The sequence below is a fragment of the Malus sylvestris genome, chromosome 15 (genome assembly GCF_916048215.2).
Source record: "Malus sylvestris chromosome 15, drMalSylv7.2, whole genome shotgun sequence".
NCBI classification, from domain to species: Eukaryota; Viridiplantae; Streptophyta; class Magnoliopsida; order Rosales; family Rosaceae; genus Malus; species Malus sylvestris.
In genome coordinates, this window is record NC_062274.1 from 1612151 (window position 1) to 1635959 (window position 23809).

Consider the following 23809-nt stretch of genomic DNA (forward strand, 5'->3'; position numbering starts at 1 on the left):
ATATCATCTGGAGAGAAAAAATCCAAGTGAATCGGATAGTCATAACACGCAACGAAACATTTCTTCATTCATAATGCAGAAAAGTTTGTACTACATACAGGGGCAAAGAAAAGTAAAGGGCATATAAGCACTTAATTTACAGTACTCTATTGGAGCAAACATTTACAGGGGGTACTAAGCTTTTGGCATTAGCTCTTTGTTTAATGCTTCCCAGAGCCAAACTCACTACACTCCTCCCGAAATGCTGCCTCTTCTTATCACGACGCAGAGATGCGTCACAGGGGAAGAATATCAAATTCATGGGGCATGTAGTCTTCACTCGGCCTGTAGTATTTGTCAGGCGAATAGAGGCTCAAGTTGGAAACTTGGCTAGCATAAAGGCAGGCAAATCTTTCAACCTGCAAATCACAGATGACCATAAGTTTCACCCAAATACCCAATGAGCCACCGCCTTATGGCCAGCAGTTTTGGCATAGGATTACCAAACAACGAACTAGGAACCTAGAAAGGAGGGTTACACCTCACCTGATGGGCAAAGCGAGAGTTCTGATAGCCAGTCTTCATGAGTTGTCCCCAAATCTTGTGAAACTGAAATCGTAAGCAAACCAACTAGTCAACATTCTTGAAACCAAATTGAAGAAAATTCATATACCACTGGACTAAAGCCTCAGAACCAGAAAGCATATTTGATGTTGTACAAGAGAATCACTACCATTTGGTGACATTCACGTTGAGACTGTTGATGGATGAACCGCACTTGGTCTCTTCGGAACTATAAAGTTAAGCCATTAAGAAGTGATAAATACAAATTTCAAAACTGTTAAGCAACATATTTAAGCAGCTGAAATAAACTTTGCTTCGCATGTTTAAAAGGCTTACCTCCAACGCATAGTATTCAGAAGATAATTTTTGTTTCTCCTCAGCACTGATATCGTCATATCTGAGAAGAGCAACCTCACTTCTATGTAAATTATCCCTCACAAAATAAATAATAAAAAGCAAAATAGAAACCTAGATGAACACCGACTTGAGAGACCACTTTAGATGATGTATTTTGTCTTCAATCATATCGCGCTCATTCCTCAACAATTGAAGTTGCTGTATGAAACCAGTGTACGAGTTACATTCTAAATAAGCTTGTTGATCATGATACTAGACTACAGCTGTTGAATTTTAGAAGGACCTTGCGGGTATCTCTCAATTCCCATAGGAGTTCAACCTCCCTTTCTAGCTCTGGAACAACAAGCATTGTTCTCCACCCTGTTCATAAAGACAAGAAATTAGGGAAAGTATGATCACATTTGAGGAAACAATGTTGAAGAAAGAAAACATGCACATTGTTTAAAGAAGTGACTGATAAGATAACCGAATATCAGAAAGAAAATGATCAGTACCAAGAACCTTTTTGCTGCGCAAAATATCTCCGTATATATGGTCACCAACATAAAGAACCTATGAAAAATGTGCAAAATATTAGACCCAAATTTGTTAATAACATCAAATTTTTCTTTCAACTGACATACTTCGAGGAAAGAATAGTTCACCTGTGAACTTGACTCAATTGAAAGCAGTTTATGAAGATGCCCAACACTGCCTCCCTGAAACAAGTTCAAAGGCATCATTACTCAAGTCAAAATAATTAACACAGTAATTAGCAAAACAGAATGTTGGTTATAGAAATAAAGATGGTTGTGAAATAATGTAATTGTATTCGGATAAAGCTATTAATATGATTCTGTAATGCACTAAATATTTGAAAGAGTACCTGGAAAACTTTACAACCCTTCTTCTGTCCGTTCAATGATAATGTAGGTGCAGGTGAAGAACTTCCAACCTTTTATAATATAAAATTGATAAATAAAACTTGATAAAATAAGGGGATACGCATGTATAAGGTGACATAAATGAATAAAACTACATAAAATGAGGCGATACACGTGTATAATGCGACATACAATGAATTACCAACACTAGCATACCAACCTGAGCCGTAGGAGAACCATTATCAGTATTATGTAGCATCCCCGACTCGAGATCTACCTCAAACAGATTAGCACGGTTACCATCATGAAAGAAGCTTGGCTTTGCACTGCATACGTAACCGCTTCTAATGGTTAGTATAATGACAGTAGCTATGACATGGATGGTAGATGGCAAATTCTTAGTAAATTCAGAGATGATGAACACAAAGGATAAGCAACGTAATTCATACAAGCATACAACATGGCAAAGGGTAGGGCACATGAAATCCAGATTAGCATTCTCCAGTTAATGAATTAATAAACTGATTGGCGATATATGGTGAAGAACAATAAAGCACGCTTAGAGGAAAGGAAAAATCATGACCTGCCAGTGATGACAACATCGAAGTATTTAAGCCAGTTGAAATTGCATTTTCTACTACCATCCACTGTGCGCGACTCACAGAGGAAATTCATTACAATGTTTGTATAGTCCCATAAACTGTAAGTAAGATGTGTTATAGATTATCAGCAAAACATATGTATATTTTCAAATTAAATTAGACAGAAATAAAAGAAGCACAAATACCTGTTTGTCACCAGGAATGTAGCACGGCCGGAATCTCTCAGCATTTTGAGCATAGGAACAATGGAGGTATCTTCATTAATGTACCTTGTAGCAATAAGCATGAAGACCAAGTAAGATTGTTTTACTATTCAATCATCAATTGATTAGAATAAAGTGAAACTAATACACAATGCTTATCCTTACCGCTGAGGGTCATTTGCCACCATTTGCTTTAAAGTTCCATCACGGTGGCACAAATCAACAGCAGCTCGAACATCCTTGTACATAACAGCGTAACTGAAAAGGAAAAATACAAAATAAATTTTGATATAGAAGAATTTTACCATCCACGGACCACATAGCAAGTCATATTCTTACTCAACACTCTCTGGAAAATTTCCTGAATTTTTGTCTTTAAAGTCAACCAGTTGGGCAAACATGTAAGCTTCAGCAAGGGCAAAGAGGGTATCAATGATAATATAATCTGGCTCGTCAAAGGAATCCCGCACTAATGTATTCCCATAGGTGTTAACTTTATCTTCCTTAGATAACTCTTTGAATCCATGGTAAGCAACTTTCACATACTTATGTCGATCCATCTGCACACCCATGCAATATCACACAGAGATTCGCAAGAAAGAATAGAAATCCAACCTAACTTGGAATGACCACAAAAAACATAAAAACACCGTAATCAACGGTTCACCTTCAAGATGTTGCCTCTCTTCTTATCCAGAACCAACCCTCTGACCATATATGTCCAATCGAAGGACCAATTCAGCAACTTCATCAGGTAATGAGTGTTAATCAACTTACTATGATTTGCTCATAATTTAAAATGGTACTAAATGATGTCTGCTAAGTGTTGAAATTAAAATGCACTAACACTACTGGATTAATTGCAATATTAAACCAAATTAATTGAGTATCTGATATGTTAGCAACATCAATTTCTTCCTGAAATGTAAGAACAAATAATAGAACAGACAAACCTCACGAGGGTACCCTAGATCGTACACCAACTTCCGGATAGTTCCATCGTATGCAAGAGACTCAAAGGTTTCTGGCTTGTACTGTGCCAATGTGTAATCCATATCAAATCCTACTGCAACAATATTCTTCATATTCAACGATCTGTTGCAGAAGATCTGCTTTCTTATGTCAATTTTACATCCTCCTTGGGGAGATGACCATACACATGGTTTTTTACCACCATCAGTTGAGCCCATAGGTGCAAAATGTGCTGACTGGTCACCTCGTACAGCAGTTTCGTGGCCTTTTTCCATCGAATAACTGGCATGCAATTGATAACCTCCTGTTAGATTATAGCAATGGAGCAAAAATTAGAGCTTCTAATGGTGAACGAAAAGGATGATATTTTCATTTAACTAAAGCAGGACTGTATACGGTACTTATCTAGAAATATCACATTAAACATCATAGACATGCAAACAACGCGAATTAAAAGGGAGTGTGACAATCTATCAAAAAGCTTTCCGAAAAACAGCTCAAAAATCCTCATTTTCCACTCATTCTTCAGCTGACCCTTTTCAAAAAACTACCCAAACGACAAGTCTAAAAGTTAAAAATGAAAGATGGAGTGAAGAAGAAGAAGAAAACCCCATTTTCACAAACAGAAAATAATTACTAAAGTTACAATCTTTTCGAAAAACAGCTCGAAAATCCTCATTTCCCCTCATTCTTCACCAGACCCTTCTCGGAAAAACTTCCCAAACTACAAGTCTTCATTTTCTTAGAAAATTAAGAAGAAGAAGAAAACCCCATTTCTACAAACAGAGAACCCGGATGGGGAATCTTACCTGAAGTGCCAAACAAAAGTGAGCGCACAGTGCACCAGGTTAAGTTCCAACTCTAAGAATCCTCCAAGCTATGCTCCAAGAGACACCTAACAATTACCAATTTTCTCAAAGTTAAAAGAAAAGCTCCGTGCTTTTTGCTCTTTCCCAGTACAAACCCCCCAATACTTATAGCCCAATCCTCCTACTAACTTCTAAAAAGCTTCACGCCAGATAACAAGGTAAAATCACAAAACCACAAAAAACCCACTAGCGAAGCGTAAATGCAGACTCTACCCTCACAAAATTCACGCTTCACAAGCTCAAAAAATGGTTTAAAAATTGAAAACTTTGAAAGGAAAAACAATGAGGACGAAAGCAAAAACGAACCTGTTGTGTGAAAGCCTTTTCTTTTACCGGGAGAGCGGAAGCGGGGAAAGAGAGAGGAAGCGGAAAGTTCGGGATAAAACAGAAAGAGGCAGAAGGAAACGGGTTTCTTGGGAATTCGCATGGTGGTGTTAATTAGGCATTTGGGAGGGGGGAGGGGGAGGGAATGGAGGGGGTGATAAGAAGGAATGGGATTCGGGGGATTCCGATGCCAATGGGATTATGTGGCAGGGAACATCTAATTTGGTTGGCAGTTGGGAGTATTATTCCTCGCAGTGGGAAGGGAGAGGGAATTAAATTCGCTGGGGACGGAGCTGACGAGAGGAGGAGTACGGATTTGTTGTTGTTTCCGTTTCTGGAAACGCGAATGATGGTGGTGGTGGTGGTGGAAAAGTGGTGGGAAATTGTTCATGGAAGATGGAGAGATGCTGTGCCACGTAGTCTAGAGACTAAGATAATATAACTTTTCCATTTGTAACTTTAATTGAGTTTCTAATCTATTTTTTAATTCAGCATATGTTCCAATTTCACACTATTTTTCAGATTTTTTTATGTTTTAATTCTTATTAAAATTTGATGAGGTTGGTTGATGATGATTATAAATTAAACTAATAAAATTATAAAATAGAAGATTGAACTTTGAAACATATTTCAACATGTGAAATTAAGCAATTCTAAAAAAAAAAATTATTGTTATTAAGGGGAGCTCAACATATATATTATATGAACTCTATTAAAGTTGTAGCGGATTCGTAACACCACTTTTTTTACAAAACATTTTACTCTAATTTTTGTACAGTTTATCCTGTAATACATTTCAACGATCTGAACCGGCTATCTTTTAGATCTTCCTCAAATATCATATCTACTAAAAATTACCAAAATAAAAAATCATATGACCGTCATGTTATGAGTTTTGAGGTTTCTTTGTAAGGATGATCTACTAAACGTATTCGTTTATTTTTTTACTATAAATAATGTCTTAATAGTTTTGATTTGTCTAAATTTTTGTATGAATGATGTTTTAAAATATAAGCGGTTCAAATCGTTAAAACATATTACGAAATGCGCCCCACAAAATTGCCTGAATGCAATTTTAAACCTTCTTAAACGATGTACAAACGAGTCTTTGAGTGGATAACTTTCAAGTCTCATTGGATTGCTGCCAAAATAGTAAAGAATGAATCGCAATACAGTAACTATAAGATATTAGATAAAAGATATTTGATTTGTAAATGATATTTTACAAGTAATATCTTTATGCTTTTGTAATGCTCGTATCGTGCATTTTGAGTCTCTCATATCTGACATTTTGTGATTTGTTCCTTATAAATTTAACTTCAGCCCATTCAAATATTTATAAATTGCAACCAAACGTTCAACATTCCAAAACAAAAATTATACATTACCTTTTTTTGCCGAAGATGACATCTTTGTGTCCTATAATCTTTCTGTTTTGATGATCCAGCATAGTCGAGTTCATCTTTAGCTTAGCTTGTATATGCACATCATGGAAATTTGGGATCCAACCTGTTTTCCACCAGAATAAACTTCAACATAAGAGTATAAGACACAATAATCTACTTTTTTTTTTTTTAAGAAAAAAAAAACAGTTGGTGCTGGAAAAACTCACCAAGATATTTCATCTATTATTCATAAAGTAGAAGTTTACCTATTAGAATTGACGATCCACAATAACCAAGCACACAACAACTTTAATAATCAACTTCCGATAAGACCAAAGACCTAGTAAGTACAATATAGTCCAAAATGTAAAGAACATAACACATCTTGGTCGTAGATGAAGTGATCTTAATGAAGCCATATGAAAAATTGAACAATTTGTTTACTAAAGTGCTAGATAAGATGAGAGGTTATAGAAGGTATGAGGACCGAAGGTCGGAAAAAAGGCGAGAAAGAGGTCGGAATATGAGAAATTAAGGCAATAATAACTGGAAACGTTTAGATGCATTGTGATACACTAGAGATATTGATCTGGTTATTGGGTGAAGAAGATGATAACACAAAAGAACACAGGCGGCGACAGGGTTAAATGCATGATATATATATATATATATATATATATATATATACATATATATATATGTATGTTATAATATGTGTAGTGAGATGTTATTTGCATTTGAAAAGTCATTATGCATTGCATTCCTCAAAGTACTATTTCCTCTATTATGTTTTGGATAGCACTTGCGTTCCTCCTTTGAAGATATGCTCGTTTCTATACTTGCAAATAACGTATCTCTATTGTAGAAATGTTGTAATCAAAATCGTTCAATTTCTTAATTATCATTTAAAGATCATCAATTAGTCATATAAATGCATTAAATAAATGGACAAGTCATCATTAGTATGTTATTTGGTAGTTACATCATTGATTAATTTGATACAGTTAGATGACTAAATAATATCCAATTTGAATGATTTTTTATAGGCTTGATCTTTACTTGATGATTAAGAAATTGAATAGTTCCAACTATGAATTTTTAATGGTGAAAGTACGTTATTTGTAAGTGAGATAATAAAGTTTATCCTCTACAAGGAATGAAAGTATTAGTCATCTATTTCCACGTTTTTGGAGAGCATAATAATTTTTTTTTTTGAAGCGTCATTAACAACTTTCTATATACAATTTGCTTTAATGTAGAAAGCTTTTAAAGTCCTACACTAATAGTGCTAATGGACTATAATTGTTGAATAAAAAAACAAAAATCTCTTTTGGTCACATGAAAATAAAAAGTTACTTGGAAAAAAAAAATTTACTTAAAAAACAACGTTACTTGAGGTAAAAGAAGTTTGATACGTTACAATACTGCTGTTTGCCACGGCCGAGAGGCGTTACCATAAATTCATGCAGGAAGGCCGGGTGGCTTCGATCAGATTAAAAACGCACTCTGGATGCGTCCGTAACTGAAAAACTGAAGGCGTCAGGCGTTGGCGCCATCTGACTCGGAGGAGGAAGAAGGCGGACGGGACAAGTATTTAACATGCAAAGGGAGTCACAGTACACTAATGACGACAAAAAAAAACCACTCAACAAGAGAAACGTGCACTCCAGAAACTAACAAAAATTCAAGCATGCTACACACGTAGTTGCATCAAAGATGTTTCACGTTTGTTTTAAAAATTAAATTAAATTTCTTTATAATTTGATTGTTTTGTGATTATTTTCATTTATTAATTATGGCTCACTTCACTTCACAAGGATTTATTAATTACTTTGATTATTTTCTTCTTATTTTTTAAATTAAATCAATTTTCTCAATTTTCGATCGTCTGATGAAATGAATTGGAGAAGATTAATAGACAAAAAATAATAAGAGTGTGTGAATAAAACTACCCATTAATAAAACACAATGCAAGTCAACAATTAGAAAGATCTTACTACATACTAGCATTTGCTTTGTGTGTATGAACACATTTTTTTAGAAAATGATAAGGGGAGAGAGAGAGAGAGAGAGAACTTGCCGGGGGGGGGGGGGGAAGTGGGAGGTTTTTGTTTTTGGTTGTTTTTTTTTTTTTAACATTACTTGTAGATGAAACTTCAATAAAAAATAGTAAAATTTGAACTTATGAACTTACATTATTTGATAGAGATAATAGAGAGATATATATATATTTTTATTAAAAGCAATATTACTACTTTAAGAATTACTGAGAAGAAGAGAGAAAATTAAATTCAGAGCATAGTAAGTTAAAAAGAAAGTTCTTATGCACCAGAGTAATCATCTAATGTTTTGACATTCCAAGCCCAACTAAACCCAAATGTTCATTAGATAAGGCCCATTAAACTCGACAACTCTTATTGAAGCCCATTAAGAGCACAAAAAAAAATCCCACCAATAGTGTCTCGCCAAGTCGGAAATGCAAAATCGCGTCTCACGTGACGAGGAAAGCAAAACGCCAAGTCGATACCGCTTAGTCACTCGCACCACAACACGTCGTCGCAAAAGAGAAGCAGGCAGGCACGCAACAACTATGGCAATTGCTTCGCACCGCCTTATCTCCAGCTCCTCCTCACCCACAGTAACCGCCATCTCATCCTTCCCTCCAAAATCAAAAACCCTAATTTCAAATCCGAACGCTTCCCCCAATCTTCAACTCCCAAAACGCAGTCGTAGAGACGTCGCTTTGCTCTCCCTCGTCGCTCTCATCCCTTCGCTCTTCCGACCCGACGCGGCATCCGGATTCTCCTTCGGCATTTGTGAGCTAGCTCGCACCATTTTGATTTAGTCCTTCAGTTTCTAGTTATTTGATCTCGAAACCCTAATTTTTTCCATATTTCCGCAGCAGGACCAAAGGATTGGCTCCGCGAGCAGAAGAAGAAGGCCTCCAGGTTCCTCCTGGCCCCGATTGATGCCTCCCGAGAGAGCCTCGTCGCGGCTCATCGACTACTCAGTCTCTCTCTCTCTCTCTCTCTCTTTCTCTCTCTCTCTATATATATATATATTGTGTGCGTGTGTGTAAAATTTCATCTGGATTAATGTGATTTATTTTTACAGCGGCTACGGATTCGGATTATACGAACAAGGAGATGGAGGAGGTTCGGAGATTGTTTAGATCTGCTGCAAGGGATTGTGTTATAGAGGACAGGAACTCGTTTGTTGCATTTCAAGCCAATACAGGCGTTGAGGTTCAACATTTTCGCTCATTTATCCTTGTTTTATTTAATCAGGGTGATTTGACGGCTCTTAATTTCTATTTAGTGCATAGAATCAACTGTTTGGATAGTTACTATAAGCAGCATCTTGTGTGAATTTATCGAAATTTTTAAGGCTCTCTTGCATGGCATTGAAAGAATCTTGTAGATTGATGGAGCTGTTGAACTTTTGCTAATTGACCTCATATTATCAAACTCATTACTTCACAGGTTTGCACATTCCGTCTGGTTGTAAAGAACGCATCGTCGTTGCTTGGTGATAAGGATCCTGTAAAATTGGAAGCTGAGTCTATGCTAAATGATCTTGTAAGGTACATTTTACGTCTGACATATTTACATCGTAGAGCAGTATATTTTTCTATTCAATTGCTGTAATATTTACAAACATTGTCTTTTTCATTTCCATTTTTTATGGTTGTTATGTTGCAGATCATTCACTTCTCTTAATGGTCTGGTAAATGAGACCGACGTTCAATTTGCCGCTGAAAGGTATGTCTCTTCTATCAAGGTAAACATGGCAAGAGAGAATTTCTGTAGAAATTTATTTGCGTTCGGTTTTGTCGCACTCTTGATCCCTGAGAAAGATTTATTGGGTACTCTGTTTCGCATAATAGGGTACCAAGTTGTAAGTTAACGATAAATTTTCCCATCTCACTATGTTCTATTGGCTGCAGAAAGAAGGTTGCAGATTCTCTCATGGATACCTTATCATCCCTAGACAAATTTGAGCAAGGAATCAAGGACTGCCTTGACGCTTGACCAATTTGTAGGAAAAAACTATCTAGTGGATATCATGCTTGAAATTCTGTAGATGCATGTATATTGTGGATTTGATTATCTCTCGTTGCTTGTCTATTATGTTTCTTGATTTTTGCCCTTTTCATGTGCTTCTACCATGTTTTGTGCCATTTACTTCAATAAGTTAGATATTTATAATCTAGCAAAGTTATTGCAGTCTTAGTTTCTCATTGTGGCGATATTATTCTAGTCTTTGTTAACAGAAAGGTGCTCTGCTCTTGGTTTTGGAAAGACATGAATCGGAGGTCCTTCTATAAAGACTTACTAACTTTAATGAACAACAACTTTCTTGATTTATTTTTTTTTGTAATTAGAAATGTATAGCTTGTCACATTTCAAGTCATCCTAGTCATTTAATTAACTCTAGTGGTCAAAATCATTCCAGATACTAACTAGGTTGATGACTTGAAATGAAGCAAAATCCACACTTCTAAATGCATAGAATGCGTTCCGCGACTCTACTAGCTATAATATTTATTTATTTTTTATTTTCTTTTTCCTTACTTTGCATACCAGTTGTTGGTGGGTGTTGTTGATAATTTGCCTAACATAATTGAACAATTGAATATAAGTATTGGCTTCTTGGAAATTTTCAGACATCTCAAATTTGTTTGAGTTTCTCATTCCAATGGAATATATTTTTCTTCGCAGAACTACAAATATTGATGCTGCCCACTCCTATGCTGCTTTAATTTTGAGCTGACACTTTTGATCAGATCATTATCACCTGTTGGTCTATTTGGAATGGTCTAATAGGTTGAATCAGATGGCTAAACCAAGCGGTAGCGAAGTTTTCCATCACCTGGCTGTGCTGTACTGACCTAGACAAGCTGAGCAGCTAGTTGGAGATATGTAGTAAATATCTGCTGGCTATCTATGGAATAGTTTGATTCGGTGAACCAGAAGCCTCAACCAAATACAAGCGACAGCATGGCGTTCCATCATCTGGGTGGGTATGTACTGACCTAGGCAAGCTGCGAAGCTTGTTGAACAGATTTGAGGGATCGTGCATGAGTCCAAAATGAGCATCTGGATCACCAATTTGTGATAGTTTAACATGAGAAAAGCCAAGAGATGGCAGCAGATGATCAGGCCAATCGCTATAGAAATGGAAGATGGAATTGGAAAGACTGATTGATGGTTTGTTCATAAAATCTGCCAAGAGTACCGTCTGAGTAAGCGAGCACTTGTCTGCTATGGTTTCAAGTACCTGTGTGGCCTCGGAATGGGTTAGGTAGTAGAGGATGCCTTCTAGAACCCACACTGTGTTCTTCTCAGGCACAAACCCTGATGTTTGAAGTTTTTCGAGCCAGTCATTGCTTCTGATATCAGCCGCCACTCTTGTAATGGATTTTGCTGTCATCGTTAGACACGGGTGACCGTTTGTAGAATCCATCGCTGCTTGCAGGAGAGTGGCTTTTATTTGCAGGAGATCAGGAAAATCAACTTCAAACACATTGCTTTCCTTCAGGCAACTCAATCGGTAAGCCCTTGCATCCATTCCTACAAACAGAAGTGCAATTTTTATCATAGGCTGTATATTTACTTCCGTACACGTGAAAGCTTGAGAGATTTCAGTGTCCATATACATGCTATTGATAATTTAGTATAAACTACAATTAGTCTTTGGGTGGGGCATGGTCTAAAAGTTTGTCATTGTTTCCTACAGTTTACATATGCATATACATGACCAATAATTCGTGATCTGTATTTTACTTTGGTGCATAATCAGAAGCCAGAACTGCATGTTGAGGATCAGTTTTCCTAGAAAGTGTTCATTTTGACGGGATTTGTTTTTCACTTTACAGGGATTCATATAGTAGATTCTGATAAAGCAATGTAAATGAACAACTCATCTGGTGTCACGATGTCAGGATTATCTGTTACTCAGAACTCCTATGATTAAAAATCCGTCATACACAAAAATGTCCCAACATCGTACATCACAGGCACGAAGTGCAACTTGATGTACGCCACATTGTTTCAAGGAGTACTGTTAACCAAATATTGTGATTTTACCAACCTGCCCCAAGAAGAACTACTTGTGCCTCCCCGTTGTTGAAGGAATGAAGTGCTGCTTCAAGCTTCGAATCAAACCAGAGTGTTCGAACTGCAAGAATGACACCAGAGATTTCTCGCGCCTTGTTGACGCAGTCTTTCTTTATCTTCTCATGGAGGCTTTTAAGGTAGGACTCTCCCGCAAGTATGTCTGCCAGGGGGTCATGAATGACATGATTCCACAAGGCTCTCCCAGCTGCCGTCTGGCAAGCCGACCGCTGAAGAGGATCCCATTCATTCTCAATCGTTGCATGAACCTGTCGAATGGTGTCTGTGGACAACAAGTCCGGAAGCTTGAACTCCGGCCACGTTGGGAACTCAGGTGAGCCATTGTCTTGACTTGACATGGTCTTTAAATTGCTCGGAAAAGCCTTCAAACTGCACGGAAAATTGGAAACTAATAGAAAGGAATGGAGAACATATGGCATGCTATGTGTAAGCAGAAGATAGAGGTGGGATCATAAGGTTAGGTTGAGGCAGGTGATAAGAGGGATAAGAAAAGAGAGCCACACAACACAAAGCCAAATGGGTTGGAGAAAATGGCTTACAAGTCGCGTCCCGGCTTTTATTTTTGCCTGGATAAAAAAGGAAGGTTGCAATGCAGTCCACGACTGCCCAATTTAATGTGCCTTTCTGTTTTCGGCCTTACAGCCGTTGTGCTATTATCTGGTGCGAGTGGCTCCTAATAAATGGAAGTCCAGTCCAATCCAGTTCATGGTTTTTTAACAAGTACTCATTTGTTTGGTTTTGGCTGTGCATGCGACAAAGGCGTCCATTTTGGTGGTACATGTTTGCTTGCGTTGCACTGTGGCAACTGGCAAAGGAAGGCAATTGGCTTTAGGCTGTTTGGGGTTTCCCAAAAGGCCCCGAATTGATTGGCTATCAGTTTGTAGTCGTGTTCAAGTGATTCACCCTGTATACTTGCATCCGTGATGCCACCGTGGGGTCTCGGAAAAGTAGCATGCCATATAACTTTTGGACGTGACATTGTATTATTGGTCGGAAGCGTCTAGCATTCCAGGGGTGGAAGAAAGTCTCCTCTCGTGGTGACACTAGCCCACGCGCCAAAAGACTTTTTAGCTGCGGGGGTAGTTTCTTTTGGTAGCCGGTAATTCCTACCGGAAAAGCGAAACGTCTCTTTTGTCGGTTGGAACTTGAAAGGGATGGGCCCTAAAGCCCGAAATCAACTACGGCTTCATGAGAACAGTGACGGGCCCAGACACAAACACAACTGGCATCAGCAGACAGAGCCCATATTTGACCAATATTTTCCTAGATGAAGTTAATGGAGGTGGATTGTCTGCCATTTCATTTTCATTTCTCTCTGTTTGTGTGGTTACGGTTACGTCGATATTTTATATTGATTTTTTTTATAAAAATAATAAAACAAAAACTAATAGGAATATAAAATGTTGACGTGGCTTAACCGTGACCACACAAAACAGGAGAGGATGATAAGAGTATGGAAATAGGAGGGCAGACAATCCATCTTCGAAGTTAATACCCGTTTCTTAAGATAAACTGTCTTTTCTATAGGATTTTGAGACAAAAATTGTATTAGTGAGATTTTGTTTTGATTAATTTTGTGTGCACGATATGATGTTTTAAACTACCTGGATTACAAGAAGAGAAGCGAATTCAAACTTAGGGGTCATGTCAGATGGTTATGAGTATCGGATTTAAACTTAGGTGTAAGAGAAAAAAAAATGAAGGTTGAAATAGAAATTTGTTAGTATATGACTATTAGTTTTACTTTAATTGTTTAATCTTACAACTATAAAACTAGAAAAAGATATAAGAAGTGAAGAGTGTAAAATTATTTCTCAATAAACATGTCATCCATTGTCATCGCACTTTAATTTTTGTTGTAAACAAATGGTATTATTTATCTTAAGGAAGAGAATGATGAATTTAAACTACCACGGTCTAGTGGTATTTCTCTGATTATCGTTAAAGGTGAATTTGAATCATATTATTACTAACTTATTAGCTTATTATGAGGTTAAGTTCATATTATTAGTTAATGTAAATAATATCGTTTATTTAAAAAAAAAAAATTACCGTGGTCTTATCGTCTCAATCAAACGCAAGTTATTCTTGTTAACGCGGGCACTTGCTCCACTGGCACCGCTAAAAGCAAGTGTGTTTGTGGAAGCAAATAAAAAAAAGAAAAAATAATGAAAAGGGTTTGAAAACTTTGAGTTTTAATAATAAGGACAAAATAAAGGGTAAAGTAAATAATACTAGGATTGACTTTTTAGTGTAAAAATATAATTTTTCGTTAAAATGAACAGTACGAATGCTTTTCGTTAAAGTTTCATAAAAAAATTGAGGGAACTGAACCGCCCAAAAAGATATCCAGTAACCCAACCTAAAAGGTCCGAGAAAGACAAACCCACGCGCACGGCTTCAAATTTTGGTCTCCACTCTCCAGCAACCGAGCCAGTGAGCGACGGAGATGGCTGCGGTGGTGGCCTGCTGCGGGACGAAGTTCTTTCTGTACTTGCTGATAATCGTAGGCCTGGTATGCTTCGCCGGAATGATGGCCGGACTCACTCTCGGCCTCATGTCCCTCGGCCTCGTCGACCTCGAGGTCCTCATGAAGTCCGGCCGCCCTCAGGATCGCAAACACGCCGGTGAGCTTTCTTCCCTCATAATTTCATTTTCTTTAAATTTTTTTGTTTGTTATTTGTTTTTAGTTTATGAAATTTGGAGCTGCTCAGCAATTTCGAATTTCGAATTTTTCATTTCTTTGGGCGATCCTCTGGATTCTGAGCTATAAGAACTTTTTTGGATTGAAACTTATTCAAATATCGTTTTTGGAAACGGTTTTCTGGATTGGAAGTTATGATATTGTTTTGTGAGATGCTGGACAGTAAGCTAAATTACTAGATGACTCAGTTTATTGCAGTCCAAGTCAAAAGAATAGTTGAACTTTACAGAAGAACTGGATTTGCGTGTGTTTAATTGCTTTAAACTGCTCCCTTTTTGGCAGCTAAAATTTATCCGGTGGTGAAGAATCAGCACCTGTTACTTTGCACGCTTTTAATCGGAAACGCGTTAGCAATGGAGGTAATCGTGTGATGTTGTGGCTTTATCTAGGGCAATTAATTAGTAGTAGTTGATGGTGTTTCCTGTGTTATTAGGCTCTTCCGGTGTTTTTGGATAGTCTTGTGCCTCCTTGGGCGGCCATTGTGTTATCGGTCACTCTCATCCTGGTGTTTGGGGAGGTAAGTTGTCTTCGGAAGAGCATTTCACGCCGAGTGCTTAGTTTAAGAAGGTATCTACATACATACAAAAGATGTTTACTTTTGGTTCTTTGTATTCGTTGCTACTCCAGATATTGCCGCAAGCAGTCTGCACTCGCTATGGATTGACTGTTGGGGCGACAATGGCCCCATTTGTGCGCTTTCTTCTTGTTCTTTTCCTCCCCATTTCGTATCCCATTAGCAAGGTGATGTTGATGCATGAACTTACATAATGATTACAACGACTTTAGATGTTTGTAAACTTTGTGATGTGTCTTGACTGTTTGACGTAGCTGCATATATTCTGATATTAATTGCATTTTTGTTTCCTATTCTGTCATTTTATTTGTTCTATATTTGTTCTCTCCACAGGTTCTGGATTATATGCTGGGTAAGGGACAATCTGCTCTTTTACGAAGAGCAGAGCTAAAGACTTTTGTGAATTTTCATGGAAATGAGGTATATAACCTGACTAAGCTCTCGCATATTGAAAGTTCACATCAGGCACCATACTAGTAGTCTAGTGGCATATGTTAGGAACTTTCAACTTTCCGAAAGTCCTCCGGTTTCCCATGTTCTGTGATTAAATATGGCATATGCATATGATTTGTTATTTAGGCTGGGAAAGGTGGGGATTTAACACATGATGAGACTACCATCATTGCTGGGGCACTTGAATTGACTGAAAAGACAGCAAAAGATGCTATGACTCCCATAACAAATGCATTTGCCCTTGATCTGGATGCACCTCTTACTTTGTGGGTTTGTGGATTTCGGTTTGTTCTCTCTATCATATTTGATGTGTTCTTCCATTTTTTTAAACCTGTCACTCTATTTTCTCTCCAGGGACACATTGAATGCAATAATGGTAATGGGTCATAGTAGAGTTCCAGTTTATTGTGGGAAGCCCGGAAATATAATTGGTCTTGTTCTGGTAATTCCATTTTTGCTTTGATTATATACTTTATCAAAGTTGAAGTGATAGTGCATGTCCGACCAAAAAACAAGAGTGATGCTAGCTTCAAATGTATCAGTTCATTTCATATAAGTGCAGGTTAAGAATCTCTTGATGGTTGATCCAGAAGGTGGAGTTACTTTGAGAAAACTGATGATCAGAAAAATTCCTCGGTATGATAGTACCTCATTATATTTTGGTTTTTATTATCTGATACAAGACATGAGCTAATGTAGTTTTGAGAATTCCTTAAGGGGGTGTGCTGCTATCCACACATCCCTTTTTACTTCTCACACGCCTTAATTTCCGGCCGTCGGATCGAATAAAATGAAGAAGATCAAAGGACATAAATTAATAAGGGGTGTGTGAGAAGTAAAAAGGGGTGTGTGGATATCACACCCCTTCCTAAAATAGTTTGTTTCACTGCCTGTGTTTTATTTTTTATTGGGCCGGAGCATGATAATTCTTGGCTGGCCTTTTCATTTGCTCCACAGGGTTTCAGAAGACATGCCTCTGTATGATATTCTAAATGAATTTCAGAAAGGTCACAGTCACATTGCTGTTGTCTTTAAGTATCCAAACGGGAAAAAGGATGCACTAAAGAATGGCAAAGATGGCGAACCACCCGTGTTTAAGGATGATTGTAAGAAGCAAGCGGGCCAACCTGTGGCATCATTCAAGAAAGGTGTGTATATTCGTAGCAGCAACAAAAGAATGCTGCTGTTTAGGTTTATTTTCATTTTGAGGTTCAAGATTCAAATCTCAGTTTTCATATTTAATTGTTTCATGATATTTCATTCTGTATTCATAATGTAAAGTTCCATTTGAGTATGTTAATGGATTTAACTTGTTCTGTGTGTCCTGTATGATTGATATGATTAACTGAGTTTCTGGCTATCTGATTTCTCAATGTATGTGCTTTTCCTGAGTTTTTCAATCACTGCAACCTTTTTGTATGTGTGTCCTTTGAAGTACATAATTTGTGTTCTTGTTGAATTCCAGATGAAAAAGTGGGTTCAAGCAATGCTCTGAGTGCTTTGGACAATGGTGATGGAGGTCAACAATCTAAGAAAAGCCCATCAGCTACTCCTGCATTTAAGAAACGACACAGAGGCTGTTCACATTGCATTCTGGACGTTGAGAACGGTCCCATTCCAGTTTTCCCAGACAATGAAGAGTTTGTAGGAGTAATTACCATGGAGGATGTCATCGAAGAACTTCTTCAGGTAATGGTCATGCATTGTAGGAATAAGTAACTGAATCTGCTCATGCATTTTCTTACGAAACTTGTGTGAGTATTATCTGGATACTGGATTTTTGTAAATTTTAATTGTTGCATGTATTGATCCGAATTGTAAATCTCTGCTTATACCAGGAAGAGATATGGGATGAAACAGATGAGTATGTCGATATCCACAACAGGTAAGATTTTAAGCGATTTTCACCTGCACATAATAGCACAACACATTCTTCTTAAATCTTCGGTTCCATGCTGTAGTATGGGTTTGTCAATCATTTTGCTTTGGTAGCAGGACAACCAGTATTGCTGAAACTTGTATTTTGGACCGAAAGATGATAATATTTCTTGAATATGCAGGATTAAGGTCAACATGCATGCATCTCAGGAAAAGCCTTCTTACTCGAACCCACCCTATCCTTCCGGACAACGGTCACCACCTGTCAACCACGCCCCACTGCTAACATCATCATCAGTGCCATTATATTCAGGTTCTACTCAACATCAAGACTCTGATAAGGTGACTGCTGTAGATCCAATGCCAACGGACTCACATACCACAACTCATCAAGGTTCTGAAGGCGACACGTCAAGAGATCAGTGAGATTGATCGTATGTTCTTCGCATGAATGAAATATAGATGCACAAAATCAATATTTAAGTTTGAAATTACGTAAAATTAACCGAAGACTACCTACAATTATGGTACTCTAGTTATGTAGAAAGATATGATCCCCTACATGTTTGATGAGAACCCGCTGCTAAGACAACCCTCTCTCTCTCTCGATCTCTCTCTCGAACGTAAATTCTGTTACTACATGTTTTATGTGCTAAGCACTCTTCACCTGTTTTGTAACATCAAGTGTTGCCCATGAAAGGCCCGGCAGCCCACCCTTCATGATGAACTTCTTAACACTTTTGCATCGAGTTATCGATTGGTATGAGTAGAACCACTCAATTTTTTATTTTGGCAATTTTCTGAAGTAATAATCTTGCATTCTTCAGTAATTCAAACATAAAGTTTAATAGCAAGATAATGCTAAAGCGATTCTCTTAAAGAATTCTTCATGAACTCTCATTTACCTTATAGTTTAACGTCAATTCTTATTCTAACATTATAAAAAATTATTTAAAAAATATGAGGTGATAGAGATTTTTCCGTTTCAATCTTTTTTCTCTAAACTAAAATCAATTTGATTAATACATTCTCACGCTATAATCAGATATTCACTTCATGAGCATAATATAAATGAATAATATGTACAATTTGAAAATTGTCAACTTCATCGTTCACTTGTGAAAATGATTTATACCATACTAAGTGACCGTATTCAAATATTATACGCGATTAATACCATATTAAGTGACCATATTCAATTATTTACGCGCTAAATTTTTAGGCACGTGCTGGTTAGCTGTTGTGCGCAGTACGCACCGTAACCTGGACATAAACCCGAAACTTTCTGGTGGCGGTCAATTTCCATCCATGGCGCTCGCCGCAAAATGCAAATAAAATCTACGACATGAGTTCCAGCCTCTTAGATGACACGACAACCTTAACAGCACTGCCCACTTCGCAGACAACATAATTTTTATAAACAAATTTCAAAAGTTTATTACTTTATACTCGATTACTACCTCTGCTCATTAGTCATTTCCCCAACTAATCACTTAAAAAAAAAATTAATTTTAATTTTTCCGAGTGACAGAGAAGTTTCTCCCACTTATTTGAAAATTCTGCTGCTAAAAGCTAATTTATATTGGGTAGGTGCTAATTAGTACTTACCCAATTCAAGTTCCTTCTTTAATTTCTCAGTTCATCGGGAAAAAAAAAACTCTTCTTTAGATTTTTCATGATCTTGAAGGTTATAAATTCTTTGAAAGGCTATTTCTTTTTGTTGTAGTTCGATCCAGACGGTGATTTTCCCATTTGGGTACTCGCAGTTTCATCTTCTATTTCCATTTTTAGAAACATTTCCACAGATCTGTCTCATCTCCTGCTCCAGATTTGTTAAAGATTTCATTTTCTGGTTAAATCCCACTTCTGGATTTGAATTTCGATATTTTATCCAATTTTGGCGGGGTTTTTCATTGGGGGGTTTCCAGATTTATAGGCTACTTAGTTTACATTCTTCAAAGTTCATTTATTGGGGTGTATTTTTAGAGAGAGAGATGGCAGTGGCTCGGTTGGGCCGCCAAGCAAAACGGCCAGGTGGGTTCTGCATAAAAATGACGGCGGTGGCAATCTTGGGCCTCTGCTTTATATTCGTCTGGTCGATGTTTTCTTTTTCTTCCTCCTCCGTCACCACCCGAATCGAAAGCTTCGACAACATTGGGAAGTCGCCTGGATCAAAGAGCACCAGAGCGAGCAGTCCCAGTGGGACCCACCAAGTTGCTAGTAATGGTGGGGAGGAGAAAAGGGCAAATGACTCTGCTGTGAGTTCACCTGCCCGTGAGCATAAATACGAGAAGGAGAAGAAAGAAGCGGTAAATGGGAAGAAGGGGAAGGGTAAGAAAAAGTTACCAGAGAGTGTGGCAAAGGGTAAAAATGTGACCTTGGAATCCGAGAATGAAGATTCGGAGATTGAAAAGGAAGATGGGGATGAAGAAAAGGAGGTGGTGGATGGAAAGGAAGAAGCTTTGGGTGATGAGAGTGAAGGAAATGGGGAAGCAGGGGGAGAGGGGGATAATTTGATGGAGACGATGGATAAGGAATCGGAGGAGGTGAAGCTGGAAGATGACGGTGGTGAATCCGAAAAAAGAGGGAAGAAGAAGTATAAGATGAAGGGTCCATTGTTTGATCCAAAAGCACATTATAGTTGGAAACAATGTAGCACAAGGAGCAAGCATAATTACATTCCTTGTATTGATACGGAAGTTGGATCTGGAAGGCTGCAGTATAGGCATACGGAGAGGAGTTGCCCGAAAGTGGAACCTATGTGTCTTGTACCTCTTCCCCGCGATGGATACGGCCCTCCAGTCCCCTGGCCTGAGAGCAAGGAGAAGGTATATATGCTTAGGGTTTCATATGTTTTTCTTGTATTCAAGTGTAGTACAATGTGAGGAAAACAAATTTTACTGATGTTTTGTTTTCGTAACATTTCGTGTTTTGTAGATATTGTACAAGAATGTGGAGCATCCGAAACTGGCGGCATTCATCAAGGAACATAGTTGGGTGATGAAGTCTGGAGAATATCTGACTTTCCCTCAGAACCAGTCTGAATTGAAGGGTGGGATTCTTCACTATCTTGAGTCCATTGAAGAGGTGTGACTTTTACTCATTGTCCATTGAATTTGAGAATCTGTATGATGCCTCTTTTATTACAACCTGAAATGAATTGATAACGCTTGTAAATGATTATTTGGGTAGATAGACGATTTCTCTTTCGAACGTGTGTTTTTATATATGAAATTAGTGGTAAACCTTGGAAAATCTCATATTTCTAGGATAAAGAGTCTAACTGTTTTATCTCTACTATATTTTTGCATCCTAATATTGTGAGAGATGTGGAGTTTGAAACCAGCCTCTATTTACAGATGGCAATTAAACTTCACCATATACGTACTCTGATGTGTATGTATGTGCTAGTTATCTCCTAATAGTAATTGCTGTAAGTCTTACCATAAAAAGAAGTTTGAATTTTTATTTTGTTTGATAGATGGTACCAGACATCGAATGGGGTAAGAATATCCGTGTAGTGCTGGATATTGGATGTACAGATTCCGCCTTTGGGGCTTCTCTTGTTGATAAGGATGTATTAACATTGGCATTGGGCTTGAAAGATGACCTAGTTGACCTAGCTCAAGTTGCCCTCGAACGTGGTTTTCCTGCTTTAGTTAGCCATTTTCAAAATAGAAGGCTGCCTTTCCCCAGTGGTGGTTTTGATGCTGTTCACTGTGGCGGTTGCACCATTCCTTGGCATTCAAATGGTCTGAATCGATTTCTTTCTGCCTTCCATTCTTCATTTTTTTTCTTCTTGAAGTTTCAAATCCAACTTTAAGTCACTTTCATGGTGTTCTTTCTTTTGCAGGGGGTAAGCATCTTCTAGAGATGAATAGGATTTTAAGGCCAGGCGGATACTTTGTCTTGTCAACTAAACATGACAGCTTTGAAGAAGAAGAAGGTTTGCCCTATGCTGCTAACTATTATGATAATAATAATTATTTTAGATGCTTGAAAGCTGGAGCAGTAGGCCTTGTGGTCCGAATATCTTACAGTTAATACTATTTTTGCGAGGACTAACTTCCTTAGGATATCTAAGATTTGTTTGCTTTATGATATTAGATAATTTTATCCTGAGTTGCTTGTGCTGAATAATTTGATAACATGTGGCATTTTTTTCTTATCTTCCAGCCATGGCTAAATTGACCGCATCTATCTGTTGGAATATTCTGGCTCATAAAACTGAAGAAGTCAGTGACGTGGGTGTCAAAATATACCAGAAGCCAGACTCAAATGATATATATGATCTGAGGAGGAAGAAATATCCACCTTTGTGCAAGGAAAATGAAAACCCTGATGCAGCCTGGTAAGCTTAAATGAACTTGCTTGACAATATTCGTCTCTTCTAGGTTTTTAGCATTATGAATCCATACATATTCCATTTCTGGCTTGTTAATTTGTTGAACGGAATCTGTATGTTCGTTATCTGCGCATGGAAGACTACTTTTTGATGATTTCGTTCTTTTAGGAACAGTTAGCCTTATATGTCCCTTAACAGGTATGTTCCCGTGAAGACTTGCTTGCACCCCATTCCATCTGCCATTGAACAGCGTGGCACAGAGTGGCCAGAGGAATGGCCCAAAAGGCTCGAAAGGTATCCTGACTGGTTAAGTGATAAAGATAAATTGGATGCAGACACCAAGCACTGGAAAGCTATTGTTGATAAATCTTATCTCACTGGACTGGGTATCGACTGGTCAAAAATTCGAAATGTAATGGACATGAAAGCCATCTATGGAGGGTATGTAAATAAATTCAACAGAACCTTGTGTTTTCTTTTGTTTTCTTTTCAATAGAAACACATCGAAGTTGGTTGGTGAATTGAATTGTAATGTACTTTACGCAGATTTGCTGCAGCCCTCGCACAACAAAAGGTTTGGGTGATGAATGTGGTACCTGTCCATGCACCCGATACACTTCCTTTCATATTTGAACGCGGGCTTGTTGGAACCTACCACGACTGGTGCGAGTCTTTCGGTACTTATCCCAGATCATATGACCTTTTGCATTTGGATCATCTGTTTTCGCGGCTTAAGAATAGGTGAGAGCCAACTCCTCCAGTTAGCGCTTCATTACTGTTTGCAGTGACATTTTGTTATTTAAGTCTCCGATTTTTCAAGTGTCCGAATGCTTTACATCTGGAATACTACTTTGCAGGTGTAAGCAGCCTGTATCAATTGTTGTTGAGATGGATCGCTTGTTACGGCCTGGAGGTTGGGCGATTATACGTGAGAAAGTTGAGGTACTGGAACCCCTGGAGGGTATATTGAAGAGTATGCATTGGGAGATCCGGATGACTTATGCTCAGGGAAAGGAGGGTATCTTATGCGCCCAGAAAACGTTGTGGCGGCCTTAAAAACGATAATGCAGCTTCATACAAGTCCATAACAGCACGAAGACCTGCGGCGAAGCCATGCTTCCTTCGGGTGCTCCATCCAATTTTGAGCGTTCTTATAACCGATGTTTTTGATTTACCACTTGAATTTTATTGGTGATGCAGTTGCAGTTGATGTAGAGGATGAGCTGAGGAAGTGAGGGTGAATGAGTCCACTTCACTAAGAGTGCACATTAGTATGTTTTTTCCTAAACATTTCAAGTGATGAATTTTTCTGTGTATAGGTTTGTGTATTATATAAAGATGTTATATTAAAGAATCAAGATTCTTTTTTATATGAGCGAATTTTACTTTAAACTTATCTAAATTGCAGAGAAGGGGATCTGAACCCAGGTGCATAATGGGAAGAACATTCGCTCTAGCTCATGTGATTGTCTACGTCTGCAAATGAATAATTTTCTTTCAGGAGCGAAATGCTGTATCCTTGTATTCGAGAAAGGTTTATTTGATTGTTACCCTGGTTCTTGTACGTGTTATAATACGAGTCAATTCAATTTGACACAAT

The 23809-nt window shown here is 37.8% G+C and overlaps 5 protein-coding genes and 1 long non-coding RNA gene across 12 annotated transcripts; 4 read left to right on the forward strand and 2 right to left on the reverse strand.

The window, feature by feature from the left end:
• Positions 1–42: 42 nt before the first annotated feature.
• On the reverse strand, positions 43–5149 carry LOC126603418 (uncharacterized). 4 transcript variants are annotated; one of them, XM_050270256.1, is made up of 18 exons: positions 4716–5148; positions 4350–4435; positions 3522–3822; positions 3236–3313; positions 2908–3128; positions 2734–2826; positions 2551–2634; positions 2347–2463; positions 1984–2089; positions 1766–1834; positions 1545–1598; positions 1395–1452; positions 1184–1260; positions 1028–1098; positions 880–940; positions 713–772; positions 526–588; positions 43–398 (listed from the first exon to the last, which is right to left on the reverse strand). In XM_050270256.1, the coding sequence occupies exons 3-18, from the start codon at positions 3813–3815 to the stop codon at positions 276–278; spliced, it is 1629 nt and encodes a 542-aa protein (XP_050126213.1). In that variant the 5' UTR covers positions 3816–3822; positions 4350–4435; positions 4716–5148; the 3' UTR covers positions 43–275. The 4 variants fall into 4 exon arrangements, with proteins under 4 accessions (XP_050126213.1, XP_050126212.1, XP_050126210.1 ...); XM_050270255.1 differs by having other exon boundaries at positions 3522–3844; XM_050270253.1 differs by lacking the exon at positions 4350–4435 and having other exon boundaries at positions 3522–3844; positions 4716–5149.
• A 3488-nt stretch (positions 5150–8637) lies between these two features.
• On the forward strand, positions 8638–10987 carry LOC126604585 (uncharacterized). 3 transcript variants are annotated; one of them, XM_050271877.1, is made up of 7 exons: positions 8638–8934; positions 9021–9128; positions 9233–9363; positions 9601–9701; positions 9820–9898; positions 10065–10156; positions 10840–10987. In XM_050271877.1, exons 1-6 carry the CDS (start codon positions 8709–8711, stop codon positions 10116–10118), a joined length of 699 nt encoding a protein of 232 aa, XP_050127834.1. In that variant the 5' UTR covers positions 8638–8708; the 3' UTR covers positions 10119–10156; positions 10840–10987. The 3 variants fall into 3 exon arrangements, with proteins under 3 accessions (XP_050127834.1, XP_050127833.1, XP_050127832.1); XM_050271876.1 differs by having other exon boundaries at positions 8640–8934; positions 9820–9879; XM_050271875.1 differs by lacking the exon at positions 10840–10987 and having other exon boundaries at positions 8640–8934; positions 9820–9879; positions 10065–10344.
• Positions 10742–12674, reverse strand: LOC126604584 (uncharacterized). The gene is made up of 2 exons (XM_050271873.1): positions 12212–12674; positions 10742–11691 (listed from the first exon to the last, which is right to left on the reverse strand). The coding sequence occupies exons 1-2, from the start codon at positions 12672–12674 to the stop codon at positions 11063–11065; spliced, it is 1092 nt and encodes a 363-aa protein (XP_050127830.1). The 3' UTR covers positions 10742–11062.
• Positions 11524–12786, forward strand: LOC126604586 (uncharacterized). The gene is made up of 2 exons (XR_007616688.1): positions 11524–11671; positions 11997–12786. It is a non-coding gene; the product is annotated as an uncharacterized LOC126604586 (long non-coding RNA).
• Positions 12787–14571: 1785 nt separating this feature from the next.
• LOC126604537 (DUF21 domain-containing protein At1g47330-like) lies at positions 14572–18651 on the forward strand. Its single transcript, XM_050271823.1, has 12 exons — positions 14572–14882; positions 15242–15318; positions 15393–15476; positions 15587–15700; positions 15867–15953; positions 16113–16252; positions 16341–16428; positions 16549–16622; positions 16944–17134; positions 17452–17675; positions 17825–17871; positions 18047–18651. Exons 1-12 carry the CDS (start codon positions 14705–14707, stop codon positions 18288–18290), a joined length of 1548 nt encoding a protein of 515 aa, XP_050127780.1. The 5' UTR covers positions 14572–14704; the 3' UTR covers positions 18291–18651.
• A 918-nt stretch (positions 18652–19569) lies between these two features.
• LOC126603483 (probable methyltransferase PMT28) lies at positions 19570–23783 on the forward strand. Of its 2 annotated transcripts, XR_007616260.1 has the most exons (9): positions 19724–20692; positions 20802–20951; positions 21346–21616; positions 21718–21810; positions 22041–22215; positions 22408–22650; positions 22756–22950; positions 23067–23480; positions 23618–23783. XR_007616260.1 is itself a non-coding variant. In XM_050270338.1 (8 exons), the coding sequence occupies exons 1-8, from the start codon at positions 19859–19861 to the stop codon at positions 23263–23265; spliced, it is 2160 nt and encodes a 719-aa protein (XP_050126295.1). In that variant the 5' UTR covers positions 19570–19858; the 3' UTR covers positions 23266–23601. The 2 variants fall into 2 exon arrangements, 1 of the variants encoding a protein (XP_050126295.1); XM_050270338.1 differs by lacking the exon at positions 23618–23783 and having other exon boundaries at positions 19570–20692; positions 23067–23601.
• Positions 23784–23809: the final 26 nt, after the last annotated feature.